General features: G+C 41.2%; 1 protein-coding gene across 2 annotated transcripts in view; it reads right to left on the bottom strand.

Annotated features, from left to right (window-relative positions):
- slc37a1 (solute carrier family 37 member 1) overlaps positions 1-14,210 on the bottom strand; it is a 28,302-nt gene extending 14,092 nt beyond the window's left edge. For both annotated transcript variants that reach the window (XM_084083962.1, XM_084083963.1), the window contains exons 1-9: positions 14,099-14,210; positions 11,638-11,974; positions 6,740-6,821; positions 6,135-6,258; positions 5,654-5,732; positions 3,837-3,972; positions 2,817-2,893; positions 1,746-1,912; positions 1,004-1,056 (exon numbers count right to left, since the gene is read on the bottom strand). In XM_084083962.1, the coding sequence (XP_083940088.1) occupies positions 1,004-1,056; positions 1,746-1,912; positions 2,817-2,893; positions 3,837-3,972; positions 5,654-5,732; positions 6,135-6,258; positions 6,740-6,821; positions 11,638-11,693 (774 nt within the window). In that variant the 5' untranslated portion in view covers positions 11,694-11,974; positions 14,099-14,210. The remainder of the gene's footprint in view (positions 1-1,003; positions 1,057-1,745; positions 1,913-2,816; positions 2,894-3,836; positions 3,973-5,653; positions 5,733-6,134; positions 6,259-6,739; positions 6,822-11,637; positions 11,975-14,098) is intronic.
- Between the last annotated feature and the right edge of the window lie 2,367 nt (positions 14,211-16,577).

Genomic DNA, 16,577 nt, shown 5'->3' with positions numbered 1-16,577 from the left:
CATAATCAAATATCACAATAGTTACTTTTTACCATTACCATGACATTGTGAGGATACTATTGTATTGTGATAATATACAGTACATTTTCTTTTTAATCTTTCAAAAATAGCATGTCTACATTCAAGCTCGCATGCGAGCTTGTAGGTTGGCACATTTTGGTGTGTGATTAAAACCAAGTAAAGACAACACACATGTTATATCACAATCACAATGTTATGATTTCCAAAATCCCAGACATCAGCTAGTCACAATATTGATATAGTATCAATATATTGCCCAGCCCACTGGCTAAGGTAAAGGCTTGAAACCCTCCGCAGGGTCTGCTAACGTTGCATCACTAACTAGTAACTATGGTGGCCTTGATGACGCATCGCTCCAATGAACCGCAGCGGCCAATGAGGTTATCTATCTATGGCCACTCAGGTGGCTCTCTGTGAGCTCAAGTGAGTGGGCAACGGTCGCCAGGGCAACCGTAGTCACGCATTGAGCTCTCTCATCAGTTGACCCCCAGGTCAGTGTAACTGTGTGTGTGTGTGTGTGTGTGTGTGTGTGTGTGTGTGTGTGTGTGTGTGTGTGTGTGTGTGTGTGTGTGTGTGTGTGTGTGTGTGTGTGTGTCTTTAAACCCACAGCTGCAGTTACAGAGTTCCATACAAGGACATGCACACATAGACTAACATACTGTACAGACACATGAGCACGCACATTATGTATATTGTGTGTGCACAGGCACGTAAGCGTGAAGAAACATGCCAACCATGCGTGTGCCAAAGACACAATTACTGCATATGCAGACACATGCACACGTACATTCACACACACCGGTCTGCAGTTATGCGCGCGCGCACACACACACACACACACACACACACACACACACACACACACACACACACACACACACACACACACACACACACGGTTATGTTAACACAAGCAACACAGAGAGGAGGTAATAATAGGTCTTTTTATATATTGAAAAAAGGCTCTTTGTGCTGTACTTACATTGTTTCCAGGGGAACAGCTCTGAGCATAAATGCTATTTAGATCATTTGGATCTATAAAGAAAAAGAAACAACGACAATATCAATAGTACAATCACTCCATTATCATCCCTTATCATCATTATTACAATTAGCATCACTTATTACCACTTCCCTTTGTAGTTTTAATTATATATTCATTAATTTAATAATTATATACAGAGTAGCTTATGCTGTTATTTCACAAATCAGAAGATTATATTCAAGTTTGCTTTGAACCGCTTTTCTTTCAGAAAGCTTTCTTAAAAAGAAATGATGATCATCAGCACTTTGGAGAGAACCACTGAATCAGAGAGGAATTGGTTGGCAGGATGTATTTATAAGAAAATGTTATACAGTCAGGTGACCATAAGCAACTAAGTACCTCAATTTTATTTTACACGCTTTCAACACAAAATTTAAACTCCTACTTGGTTAATATTCAAGTCAAGTAAAAGTACTTCTACTTCAGTAGGATATTTTATACAGTGGCCGAAAATGGAACAGAGAAGGGCAACTAAGGCCACCAGCTGGATTCCAACCAGTACCTTTTGACTAAGTCAGTTTGACATACTGCAAGTACCTGGTATCTGGTATCTTGGCCTAATGGAAAAACAAATCGCTATACTCTGCTTTGCCCCTCCCCTCTCCTTCAATGCAAAGAAGAAGTGATACCAATAGTTAGTAGTTAATAGTTTTTATATAACTCTATGAGTGATACTCACGCTCAATGAGGAAGAAGAAGCAGACCACGCCCATGGCCGCAATGATGAGTCCAGGGACAATGAAGGACATGCCCCAGTTGGTTGACACCCAGTAGCCAGCTATCAGCGAGCCCAGGATGTTCCCCACTGAAGTATGAGAGTTCCACAGTCCCATGATCAGACCACGCCTGCAGGAGGGAGGGAGGGAGGGACACAAACAAACATACATTTTTGCATGTATTTACTATTTAACCTTTAGTCCAAAGTGATTTAGAGAGTGCCACGACAGAATACGGTTAAAGGCACCGTAGACCATTTTGACAAATAAGTGTAAAGTTTAAAAGGATTGAACCATTATCCCTGCTGACATTTTGACAAATAAGTGTAAAGTTTAAAAGGATTGAACCATTATCCCTGCTGACAAGTGCACTTAGACTAGACACTGAAATCAACCTGCTAGTTCTCCTGGTTGCGATGAAGGATATGTAAAGAAGGAGAGGACAGACGTTCTACGACGCCATAGCATGCACAATAGATGCACTGAGTGGCAAACTATAATAATGATAATACATACGATTTAATTAGCGCTTTTCTAGGTACTCAAAGTCGCTTTACAGAGCAGATAAAAACAACTTCATTAGAACAGACTAGTTAAAAAGGTTAAAACTATAAAAGAAAGATAAAGAGCCACAAGTTCAATGTTATGCTTTGAAGTCAAGGAGAGCCGGTTGGACCAGCTTATGAAAACTAAGTGTGATATGTCTCAACCAATTATTTAACAAAAGTCACAATCATTAAATATAGTGTCTATTCATAAGCTTGTCCACCCGGTTCTCATTGACTTCAATGCATTCCATTGAACTTCCGGTTACAACTTGCCCTCCAGTGCCTGACGAATGCTGCCGGATTTGCCAGCTGGAATTACCGGACCTAGAAAGTGACTTATCTTCCTCTCCTTCTTTACATATCCTTGGTTGTCCTGATGTACCATTTCAAACCACGTTGTTGTGGAAATTAGAGGGGGGGGGGTGTAATTCAAAGGAGGGAGACTGTAAAGTTACACAGCCCTCTCGTAACTTAACTGCATCTTACCTTCCCTTGCCGAACCAGTTGCCGATGCAGGTGACAACACTGGGCCAACCAGTGGTCTGAACCAAGCCGTTGGCCACCTGAGAGAGCAGGAAAATACATTATACATCAAGTATCAAGTATGCATCCATTAGGCTGTCTAGTGTCTACATATACTCAGTAAAGTCCTCAGTGTTCCTTTATACTCTACGTTTGTATACTCTGGGTTACAAATGGATAAATGAACACTGACGATCTTAGAGTGTATATGGGCTTTGAGCAAGAGAATGGAGTAACATTTATTGGCTGTATGTGCATGGAGGATGTGTTTTGTGTATGTGTTTGTTTGTGTATGGCTCTCTGCATGTGTACATTGTGTGGCCCGTATTTGTTTCCATTTATGTTGTGTCCGAGTGTTTGTGGAAATGCACGTGTGTTCAACTATCTATTTGTGTGTGTGTGGTGTGTGGTGTGTGGTGTGTGTGTGTGTGTGTGTGTGTGTGTGTGTGTGTGTGTGTGTGTGTGTGCACGCGCATAGCTCTCTGGATGCTTGCACTTTATCTGCATGCTTGTTTGCATTTGTCTTGTTTGACTCTACATGTGTGCATCATATGTACAGTACAAATGCAAACAAGTGTTTCTGTGTGTGTACAGTACATGTATGCACACATATGAGAAAGAGAAAGTGAAAGGGAGAATTTCCTGGTCACTGGAGGAGGAGAAATTGCTTTAACTGCTTTTTTTTTACCCATTTAGACCTGTGGCCAATTCTACAAATGCCTTCTAATCAGAAGTTCTCAAACGTTTTCATGGCAAGCACCCCCAAAATCATATATATTTGGCCGCGGACCTAAATATAGCGTTGAATAGCTAAACGCTAAAATCTAATTTGACACAGATGCTTTCCCGGTTTTAATGAGTTAAAAGGGTGTTTGTGGCCAAATACATGATCAAATTCAATTTGGTGTCCTTGACATGAAAATGTTTGAGAACCACTGCTCTATAGTATATGCTAAGCATTCCTGTCGGTGTGTGTTTTGTCACCTGAACGAATATATAAAAGCCCAAGTTGTGGATATTGTAGATGTATCCAAGTCCGAACAGGCAGGTGAACAGGCCACTGGTCAACATTCCCACCGTCAGGTACAGTCGGATGGGCAGGCGCTCCCCAATGATGCCACTGCGTGGGTGCACAGAGATGACATCATGTTAAAAATCGGGACAACTTCTTATTAGAATAGGTATTTCAGAACCTGTGTTGTTTTGCTAGTTGTGGCGTAAAAACAGAAATGCAATTTGAATTTCTTTTTTTTTACTTGAAAAAAAATATTATTAAGAAAGAAAGAAAGAAAGATGGGAAGGAATTAAGGAGGGAAATAATTCTTGATCATGTGCAATTTTAATGCAAAATCCTGTTTCTGTCCGCACAGCAGCAGTGTGCTGTGTAAAAGTAGATAAATTGCAGCTTTACTAGGCCCCACTGCTTTGTCTCTACTCGAGGCCATTTGACCTTGATGCAGGGACACACCAAACAGACTACTACAGATTACTTTAGACTGGCAGTCGAATGAAGTCGGGAGATCAGTAGGTTGGAAAATGTGAAAAAAAGTTGCTGAATGCACCTGAGAGCCAACACCAGCAGACGGCTACTATGGTGCTAAAAATAGCCTATGGCTTGATGGATGTCTTTATCAACAACAAGCCCTGCTGTTGTTGCTGCTATCCAAAAAGCTTCCCTACAACTTGCGACCCGACAGTGTACACTTTCCAACACTTACCGCCACAGACGTCGGTGCGTGGAGAGCTACCTTAAGCCCCACACACATCACAGGGACAGCCCCACACACATCACAGGGACACCCCCCCCCCCCCCCCCCCCAACACATAATGCAGCCCCCCCCCCCCCCCGCCCCCCCAAACACACAACACATAATGCAGGGCCAATCCCCCAATCCCCCCCCCCCCCCCCAACACACACACACACACACACACACACACACACACACACAGGACGTTACATAACACGACCTCCTCTGCACGAAAGCCCCCACTGGGCTCCTTCCGTAACAATACAGTTAACACAAAAACAGGCACAATGAGGACCTTTAAAGACAAGAGAACGGAGAGGGTGTGCTGAGGTACACAGACACCAGATACAGGAGATATGGACAAACAGAAGGAAGCTGGGTCGGTTGTTCTAGAGGAAGAAGAAGAATCTGAGAGAGAGAGAGAGAGAGAGGACGTGTCCCTTCCATTTTCCTCATACACCAAAATATATTCGCTGAGAATAGCAGATGTACAAGCTCCCAATGCATCGCATTGCGACACGTAAGTTGTGAGCTTGTAGATCTGCAATTTCTCACTAAATGTTCGGCCCAGAATAGGGACACAAGGGTTCATGTGGTTAAAAGATACAAGGACCCGATACAGTGTAGCTAAAACCACAATTGAAAAATCGACTTGAAATCAAAGCATGGATTAAGTTTTCAGCATCCAGTTACGTCAACTAGAGCCTGACTGATGCCAGATCTTTGAGAGACAGAGAGAGAGCGAGAAAGAGAGAGAGAGAACGTGTCTTGTGTGTGCTGTAGCCTTGTTCAAACACCACAAGACATCTCACAGGTTACTCCAAGAAAATAAAGCACCGAGTTCTCATTCAGGTATCATTTCCAACAAGAGGCTGCTATGACAGAATAGAGAGAGACCTGAAGAGTCTGGTTTTTACAACCATCATCCATTTCCTGTGGGACAGCTCTTGATACTTGATTACTGGGAACCACACCTGCCAACCAAGGCCATCAGACAGGTCTTTACTTATTATTTCTGTATTAGATTTATTTTGATAAAGTTCATAAGTTTACCTGAGGTACATGCCCACCGCGTAGGCACAGAGGAAGGAATAGTCCATGGCTCCCAGCAACTGTTTGTAGTTGCTCTTATCTGTGAACAGAGATGAGAGTGACCTCAGTTCATACAAGGTCCAGACACTGAGACACTGATTCATGGTTTTGTTTATGACAAAAAAAACAGGCGAGGGTAAGAGACAGAGTGTATATCAAGACTGTGGGGCCATGCCAGACGGACAGAGAGAGGACAGAGACAGAGAGGTAGAAAGAAGTGTGTGATACCAAGGGTCTGATACAAACAGTCAAAAACACACAACAAACCAGGAAAAGGCAAGGAAAACATGAATCCCTTGTCAGAGGGAAATTAATCAAATGGGCCACAAAAATCATATAAGAACTTAGTGTGCAGTTAATGTTCATGCACACAAACACATATATCCAGTACAATCCCAATCTGTGGAAAGCCATTCAAACTGATATGCATGCAGATACACACCAAAAGGCTTCCAGCTGCAGTCCATGTCATTGTGGAGGGGAGACAGAGAGGACTGCTGGTTGCTGCTACTGCTGCTGACTGTGGCTAGCTCATTGGCAGACGAACAGTTCCTATGCAACTCACTCTGTTGACACAAACAACAAAATGATTTAAAAAAAAAACACAAATCAGTGAGAGTAATGTGGGTGGTTCATTCAGTGTGCCTTCTTATTGCTTTGTTTAGTTGCACAAATACAGTATGAAGAAGAAAAGTCTGCTGAAGTGTAACTGTGTCCTTTTTAAAAGAATGCGTCTGTGATTGAGAGAGCTAAACACAAACAGTGACGTTATTAATGCTATTTTCATTTTAAATGAGTATTTTTTTCAAGCGGTGTGTGTGTGTGTGTGTGTGTGTGTGTGTGTGTGTGTGTGTGTGTGTGTGTGTGTGTGTGTGTGTGTGTGTGTGTGTGTGTGTGTGTGTGTGTGTGTGTGTGTGTGTGTGCGTGCGTGCGTGCGTGCGTGCGTGCGTGCGTGCGTGCGTGCGTGCGTGCGTGCGTGCGTGCGTGCGTGCGTGCGTGCGTGCGTGCGTGCGAGCGTGCGTGCGTGCGAGCGTGTGCGTGCGTTACCTTGACAATGCTGATTGGTTTTCTGGACAGATGAAAACTGGTGTACAGCATGAACGTGAGCATGAAAGTGAGCGCTCTGTACCTGCAGGGAGGAGACACAAGGAGGCAGCAATGAGAATGGAACTCGAGTCAATGGATCCAGGGAGCAACACCATTGAATTATGAACTGCTGAGTTGGTTCTCCACTCCAGTCCTGAGGCCTCAGACTGTACCACGGCTAGCTTTTAATTCATTCAGGAAATTCATTGCCTTTACCTGGTGACCTGTGTATAAATCATTCCTAGAAAAGAAAAGAAAACTTGGGGAACTGAAACTGGAGGTGAGATATAATGACATGAATTCAACCAAATGGTTCATTTTAAACAGGAGGAGATAAAAGAGTGAGATGAAAATGGGGACCACTTCTACTGTTTAAACAACATTATACCTTTTTAGAAAAGGTACGTTTCAGAGGACATGTTACATTTTAACAAGTTGACCAATGAACGCGACAAGACTTCCTCCACCCGCCATAAAGAAGAGATACAAAGCTGTGAATAAATACACCACTGAGGGAAACCCCTACGTCGCCAGTGAGTCAGTGACGCAACTCAGAATAAGGAAGTGGAGCCGGTAATATTAGCAAAACCTTGTTTAAGCATTGACAGACACATAGGAGTGTAATTCATTTTCCAATTCCTGGTAGCTGTCCGATGTACTATTGTGAAATAAGTAAATATAGCACGTGGAAATTCACCAGCCACCATAAAAACCCAACTGCATCCGACCTTCCTCTTATGACCTTGCTGTAGTATATCATCGTTGTCGGGTAGAAACCTTGTATCTCCATATTTCTTTTTTTTTCTTTTTATGTTTTTTATAAATGAATGCCGTTTTATACTTTGTTGAATGACAGTGTAATGCAATAGAAGTGCAAATAGCCACTCTACAAGCTGAAGTGACATGATATTGTTTGTCACTAATTTTGAAAAATGTTTAAAAGTTTCACCTATAATGCCCAAAAAAAAGGACAGTAGGTTGAAAGCAGTTAAGTCGGTCTGTGGGTTTTGTAAATACTGAACCAATGAAAAGTATTAACAAGAGCTTGGGACTAAATAACTAATAACTATATTGGATTCATTGGAATACAGGTTCTTTTTTTACCCCCCATGTCCTGAAAAGTAATGGTTTTGGACATAAAAGGTTTCAACATGAGAGCAACAATGATATATAGCTCCAGATATCCAGAAAATTGCCCAATTCACAAACGCCATTATCCAAGTGTCACAAGTTCTCAACAGCAGTTACTGTATATCATCTGCTACACAGAAGTTTCTTTGACCATATAAGTGTGTTTTCGACTGCACTACTGAAGCCAATGACATTGGCTGTGAGCCAAAAGTCATTTGAACTTTGTTGTGGCAGATTCTTTTTCATATCTTTTTATTTTTCCAGGTTATCCCAACTGAAATTAAAACCTCTTTTACAGTACAAGAGACACCTGGCCTAGAGGGGAAGCAGTAAACATAAAAACTGAAATATAAAAACGTGATTAAAGAGTTGAATGTGTCTTGTATAGAGCAGAAGAGGTGTTGCAGAATAGTCCAATCCATCTGGTTGGTGAGTTTAGGACAAAGCTAAAGGTCTTCCTGTCTACAGCTAACTAACTGTCTGTCCTCAGGCCTTGGCACTATGAAGTGCAAACAGACTTGCAGGGTGATTTGAGAGGAGACACAGGGAGGGCATATACTTACGCAACAGCTGGACAACACGTGGTATGTGTGTGTGTGTGTGTGTGTGTGTGTGTGTGTGTGTGTGTGTGTGTGTGTGTGTGTGTGTGTGTGTGTGTGTGTGTGTGTGTGTGTGTGTGTGTGTGTGTGTGTGAGAGAGTTGCTGGGGGGATACAAATGTGTGTGTGGTCATAAACAGCCAGTGTCCAGCCTGACTCTGAGAACAGCAGGCTCTCCAAAACAACAGGTAGATAGATGCTCATATACCTTCATCAGCAATATTGCTATGCCACATAAGACATCCCTTTATGAGCCAAACACTGTAGAAAACCTTGTACTATCGTCCAATAAAGTCAAATCCAGAGTGTTAATTTACTATAACTCTGCAGAATGAAAAATGGACCAATCAAAGTGAAATTAACAGTCCAGATTCTACTGTGTGCACCCTGTGTAAGTAGTGGTTCGATTGACAGGTTCAAATGATGTAATTTCAAATGTGTTGTCACTGTTGTGGAAGGAGATACTGGCTGTGTGTTTGGAAAATCTCTTTGACCGTGACACAAGCAGTTAACACTGTGAGGTCAGTCTCTGCCTTGCTCCCTTCCTGCTTGCCTTTCAGACACACACACACACACACACGCACACGCACACGCACACGCACACGCACACGCACACGCACACACAGTTACGCACACACGCACACACGACACACGCACAGGATATCGACATGGAAAACACTCAAGACACACACACACATACAGTATAGAACAATCCTCTGGTCTATGTGACAGAAATACACTGATCACCCAGCACACACACACACACACACACACACACACACACACACACACAGAACTGTACCCCTTCAACAAAAGACTGCAAACAATAAAAGTGCTTTCCACAGAACAGGATCAAATCAAACAACAAAGCACAAGCAGCAATCCACAGATAAACCATATAATTACTCGTAAGACGCCATGAGAGATTCAAGAGCTGGCCAAGAAAGGAAATAAAAGAAGGAAACAGGACAATTTGGACAAGGGAATAAAACGGATCAGGTGGATAACACAGATAAAACATGGAAAGAGTAGCATAAAAGAGTAAAAGAATAAAATAATAAACGAGAATTAAAAGTTGGTACTGAGTTAGCTAGTCTGTCATTCTTATTCTGCCCAGTAAAAGCTGACGCTTTGTTCACAAAAATGTATTTTAAAATATCTTTAAAATGTATTTTTGAATTTCCATTTCTGCTAAGCAGCTAGCAATGTAAGCTTCAACTAATTTGTTTTCCAGTAGGAGTCATTTACCCCACTGCACAGATTAAATGGAAGTGGGAAAAGTATGCGGTATCCGCTTTATTTTCAACTCATTTTCAGAGCTGTTAGTTAGAACTGGCTGTAAGTCAAAAGCATTTGAAAAGATGTGCGAGCCAACATGTCTGGCAATTATATGTTATATTGTAAAGAGCTTCGCTATGTTCAAAATAACTTAAAAGACTGTCTTTTGTCCATCTGTCTGATAGATGGGAGACCCAGTGACCACTGAAGGGGGAGCTGTGAGCACGGATGTAAATATCTGGAAACAATGTTAGAAACAAACAATTAAACAGTGATGCAAACACTGCTTGCACCTACATCTCTTTTTCCGCCTCTCTATTATTAACTATGAAGACATATATCAATGTTGACCTTCATTGTGACCTTGATTGCTGACCTTTTTAAAATTATGAATAACAAAATCATCTCATTAAAAGACAAAGTAAGCTTCGAGCTGAATTTGATTCTGTGCAGTACACGGATGGTTTCTCAAGCGAGCACACTAATCCACAAACACGCTCCACTACTATACACAGTAGTACTATTCAATGGAATCCACATTTTGACCGAAGCCCTTAATTCAATAACTGATACTGCATGAGCTCAAGGGACTGTACATGTATGTACTACTGTAGTGTTGGTTATATGTCTCTCCCAGACCTGGAAAATCCCTTCTGCCATGTTGTAGTACATGATGTACATTAACATACAGAATAAGTCTTTGAGTCTACTCTGTATAGTATATGAAATTGCATCTAGCTTCTCCGTTTTCATCTAGCTTCAATTACCAGTATTGGTATGCGAAGGGATTCTGCTCTCCACACATCCCCACCACACCTGCATTCAACGTACTTAGCTAAATACATACAAAGCATTGAAATCTTATGGGAAGGGTTTACATTTCTAAGCAGTGTATTATAATTAATGAATGCGAACAAAACAGATAAGTTATGAAATTGCAAAATTCCCGTGATTTAAGGGGCAAAAACAGAAAAACCTTGCTAGCATGGCTTGTACACAAATCCCTAGCAGAGAAAACATAGTTATCTTCTCTTTCTTTCTGTTTTACATATAGAAGAATGTCAAGCACTGTCAAGCACTGCAACCCATAGGGAGGTCCCTGGAATTTCTCAAGAATAAACCCGAACATCTGGTTTGACGACACTGCCTAAGTGGCGTACATACTAGACGGAGATGGGGATTGACGTACGTCGGGGGTGAGGAACTGGTACGTTCTTTACGTCAGTGCATTCATAGTTTGGCACGTTTCTTATGCGTGATTAGGGCCAAGAGGCTATTCATCCTCCAGAGGGAAGCAGTGAACGTACGTCAGGTACGTCAGGTTGAGCTCAGAGCTCAACCTGACGGATGACATAATCGATAGACAAACCCCCCATCCCCCCTTCCCTTTTTGGTCTCCCCCTCCGTTCCTTATGCTTACTTAAGGGTCTTACGTCGAGTATGAATAGGCCTTAAGGTGAGAAACCCCACAATGTTTTTGAAGTTCAGTTCCTGGATACAGGAACCTACAGTAAGTCATGATTCACGTGGATTTTTGTAATTAAAGAGTGATGGATGGAGAGGCTGTTTTGGGGCAAATGTCAGGGAAAGGTACGTGTTGGTCCTTTAAGAGGCAGCTACATGACAATGCAAGACAACATAGACACAGAACAGACAGGGACAGGTGGATGTATAAACACGTGCTCTTGTGCAAACACAAGAGCACTATGCAGACATGCTTACAGTATAATGCATAGACATGTATGCACAATGCACACACACACACACACACACACACACACACACACACACACACACACAGTCAAAAGGTTTGCACAGTCACTTTCTAGCACAGATAAAGATTACTACTCACCATTGCTCCCTGTTGAAGGAGACCAAAAGCCGTATTCCAGGCGGAATAGGGGCCATGTTTAGTAAAGGCGCCGCTTCTGATGAAGTCTGGCGACTATAGCGATGCCAAGGCGGTAGAGCTCAGGCTGAGGAGGCTGGTTGGTAACACAATGACACGGTGTCCGTGTCTTGGTTCATCTCTGTCACAGAGAGGTCTGCTGAGAGGGCAGCGGCTCCAGGACACATGGCCAACAACACCTTCACCGGAACTGGTGGGACCGGTCAGGGCAGCGGGACAGCAGAGAAGAGGGTGGGAATAAGGGAGAGGAGGCGTGGGGAAAGGGAAAGCGAGAGAGAGGCTGAGTGAGATGGGGACAGAGAGAGGGAGGGAGGGAGGGAGGCAAAGGGTGAGATTACGGAGAGAGGGGAGGAGAGGTCAGAAACAATCCATCAATGACAGCAACCAAAAGGGTGAAATTATCATAACTGTTTTGCTTTGTTTTCTCTCAACAGCAGGTGAACTAGTACAAACCCCATCATGTCACAAAAATACTGCTGAACAGAACTCCAGCACTTACTCCAACAACCAGATGTGCCGATGTAGAATCTGATACCATAGTAGGGAGTTTAATAATAGATTTTTTTTCGTAAATTCGGAAAATACAACAACATACAAAACACGCCGCATAATCAACGGGCGAAATGTGACACCACGGGTCATTTGCTAAATTTGCATTGTCGTCTTTCATGCCCGTTCAATGTGAGTAAAGCATAAACGTGTCAGATCTCGGTCCAAGGAGCTGCTGTGCTGTACACTACGGTATACAGCAAGAGTACAGGGGATCATATGCCTTGCTTGGTGGAGGGGAGCACATGGGGGCCAGGAATTACATGAAGCCTGTATACTCTGCATGAATACTCCTCTATGCTAGGAACCACCTACATTAACAGTGTGACGTTGCAACCAGGACCCAAGCCAACACCTCCCTGAAGGAAACGGCTGCGATGGTTCGCCGCCTCCTCTGATGGGAACATGAACCCTGTAATTTCAAACCCCATGAATCCTTCTGGAAACCCTATAGGGACGGACTGGTTCTAAAGGAACTAAACCAAACCCTCTCTGCAAGCCTTCCACATCATCTGACATTTGTCGGTCCCACACTGTAATATCCTGCTGAGTGGAACTCTGAAAATGCAGTGGTGGAAAGTAACTAAGTACATTTACTCAAGCACTGTATTGAGGAACTACTTTTACTTTACTGGAGTATTTCCAATTTTCAATACTTTTACTTCTACTCTACTCCACTACATCTCAGAGGCAAATATTGCACTTTTGCTTCACTACAATTATTTGACAACTTAGTTACTTTGTAGATTTTGATTGTTATTACAAAACATACATTAACCACTTCAGCCCTATATACATTTCGGCCATTTGAAAATAGCAGATCTACAAGCTCACAATGCACATTGTGAGCTTGTAGATCTGCTATATTACCAAGATTTGTATACATTTTATACATTAGAAAACTTGTGAAATGGGACATTCTGCATAATGAGTACTTTAGTTTAGGTGTATTGTGATACCAATACTTTTGTACTTTTCCTCAAGTACATTTTTTATTCCAGACTTTTACTTGTAACAGAGAATTTCTACATTGCAGTATTTATACTTTTACTTATGTAAAGCACTTGAGTACTTTTCCCACCACTGTCTGAAAGTGTAATTGAAGGAAGTGGAACTGGGTCGATTTGGTTCCATTTGTAGACGTCAGTGTCAGTGTTAAATCAACACTGAGGATTTTACTGTGTGTGCATTATGACTGACATCCTTCTTAGTATCCGACTCAAGCAAAGGGTTTATTTAATGAGTGTTAAAGTGATAACATCTGTGTGTTTGTCTACCGGGGGTGGGTATAGGTACATCAGACCAACCAGGACAGGTCACTCACAATGGGAATAATACCATGTACATACGCAAGCATAACGGTTATGCCATAACCTTATGTGGTATTAACTAATGGCATTGGATCAAGACTATCAAATATGTCTTTTTTTTAATCGATTTTGACAGATTTGTAGATACGAAAGTAAAAGTCAGACTCGATAAAATACATCTATGATAGAGTCTTGATGGTATTATATTGTTTTCTTTGTTCGACTTATTTTTTTTTACCACATAAAAACCCTTATAATCTGACCTCACAGGCTAATGTTGCACATTTTGCGGGCAGTAAATTCCAAAAATAAATGAAGTGTTTGATATATAGTCGATTATTCGACAAGGGAGTCATAAACAGCATTATTATGATATTACATTACATGACGTACGTCTCTCTTATTCTATTATGGCTGAAAAAGAGCACATCACATCAGACATCACAGGATCACAGCTCGATCAAACATAGTTGAAAAAACAACAATACCACCTCACCCATCCGTTCCCCGTGATAAACATAAAATACATGTAAATAGACCTTTACCTGGTTGAAAGAACGACGAGAAACACAAGTAACTGGTGTTTGATCTCCTCTGAGAGCCGTCCAAATATCAACCACTTCCTTGTTCTCTTGCATCTGTCACCCAGCGCGAGGCTGCTGCCCTGCTCCAGCCCTCTGACGTCACAGCCAAAGCAACTAGAGCTCCGTTCCGTGAGCAGAAATTAGACTTCCGGTTTTCGAGCTAGCAGAAATAAGGTTTCCGGCTGCCTTCAAAATAAGATCGTAAATTTTTTATCTATTTTAAAAATACATTTATGATGTATGCCTTTTAAATGGCCCATACTAAAACACTTTTAAGTGGCAAGTTTTTAAAAAAAAGACACAATTGTATTTAAAAAATACATTTATGATGTACAGTATGTCTTTTTAAATGGCTTATACTAGATCACTTCTATATGTGTTACATATATGTATTGTTTTTGTATTGTTTGTCCATTGTTGTAATAATGCTGACTCTAGGCCAGGTCACTCTTGGAAAATGATGATGATATAATATTGTTTATTGCAGAAGCAAATAAACAATGATAAAAGAGACCACAAAATATGCTACAAATAATAATAGTAGAAATATTAGTAGATTTGTAGTTTGTGTGTGTGTGTGTGTGTGTGTGTGTGTGTGTGTGTGTGTGTGTGTGTGTGTGTGTGTGTGTGTGTGTGTGTGTGTGTGTGTGTGTGTGTGTGTGTGTGTGTGTGTGTGTGTGTGTGTGTGTGTGTGTGTGTGTGTGTGTGTGAACATCTCCATAACTGAGCGCCCCTAAACTTGATAGAAAATGGATACAGACCAGTACAATTATAACAATCTGTTCTTGCTTACAATTGACCGCAGATCATTCAGGCTACAGTCACAATTTAACACAAAAAAAAATTGATTAATATCACAGACTGAGGTTACCTGTTGTTGTCATGTCACTGTGACGCAGTGTTAATTTTGACAGTAAATCTTTATTTAGTTTTAGTCATAGTCTTTTGAATAACATTTAATTTAGTTTTAGTCATATTTTATTCACCTGAAATGTTTGTTTTAGTGTAGTTTTAGTCGACTAAATATAATACGATTTTACTCGACTAAATCTACAGTTGATTTTGTCGTCAAAAATGTATTTTGGCGGGCCTTGATGGCGTCGTAATGCTACATTTTACACTTGGTTGCATGCTGAAATTAGCCAATCTACTGCTGTGACTTCACGTATCAAATTAAATAAAATACCTTTTAAAAAGTTCTATTGATGTCACCTCCTTATGACTCCATAATAAATCAAACCTACTCATTGATTTTTTGGAAGAGGATGCAAGTCCCAGGAAGTGCCAGTAAACTTTAAAGGGATAGTTCACCCCCAAAATGACTTTTTTTCTATTGATTACACACCCCATGGTGACTTGAATTCATGGAGTTTTTTTTAGTTTTTGTCGCATTCCTAAGCCAATAATATGATGACCGGCGGCAGCTAATGGCGTCTCCTACCATTAGCATCTTTACGCCGGTTATCAAATTATTGGCTTAGGAATGCAACAAAAACAAAAAAATCTACATGAATTCAAGGCTTTATGGTGTGTGTAATTGATAGAAAATAGGTAATTTTTTGGGTGAACTATCCCTTTACAATAGTGTATACGTTTTGTAAGTGACTATAGCAGAACCCCACAATTTTTAACATTCACAATTATAAAGAATATAAATAATGAATGAAAATAAACTAAAAGTGCATACTTTTAGTGGCATGTCTATTACATGTGTACCAGCTTAATATCAATCAGGTAATGGATGTGGAGCCATTTCAAAATGTGTGACATTTTCAAAGAGAACTCTGGAACTAATCTGAACAAGAAATAAGAGGGATTTATTTGTCATTTACTCAATACAGGTACAAGCAGTGAAATGTTGGGACCTGTTTCTACAGAGACTGTGCTAACACAACCAATGTCTTTTTAAAATGATAGATAACAGAAATACAATTAAAGTACAGATGGAATGGCATGTATGATAAACCTCTTAAAACATGCATGATAATCTGTAGCAGCAGTGCCAAATGTGCAAAAATAGAAGACAGCAACGCATTGCAGGCTTGCAGGCGTATGTCTACCATGTTATGTAGACAGATGCCAGGCCATTGTTGACCTGGCATCCTATAGTTTGAATAGTTTCAATGTAGAGATTATAGATTTTTTGGGGGGATAGGGAGCTGTTAGACTGATGATTCTTGGTTTACATATGATCCTAGATTACTATTTCTATGCATTTGATGTATTACCTTGCTTACTGTAAATCGCTCTGGATTAAGAGCGTCTGCTAAATGCCTAAATGCCTAATTGTAAATCGCATTGTGAGCTTGTATATCCGCTTAGCGGAGAGTGTGGCGTTGTAGAGGGGCTCTCCCCGAACGCGTGTGTATGTCACAAGTGCTGGCATCGGCAGCCGTCTCCGGTCCAGTGTCCACTATTGTCTGAAAATGTCAGTAAAGGG

Source organism: Gymnoscopelus microlampas (genome assembly GCF_963454915.1).
Source record: "Gymnoscopelus microlampas genome assembly, chromosome: 17".
In the NCBI taxonomy this organism is placed as follows: Eukaryota; Metazoa; Chordata; class Actinopteri; order Myctophiformes; family Myctophidae; genus Gymnoscopelus; species Gymnoscopelus microlampas.
The sequence above is the reverse complement of the archived record's forward strand: the minus strand, read 5'-3'. Positions and strand labels throughout refer to the sequence as shown.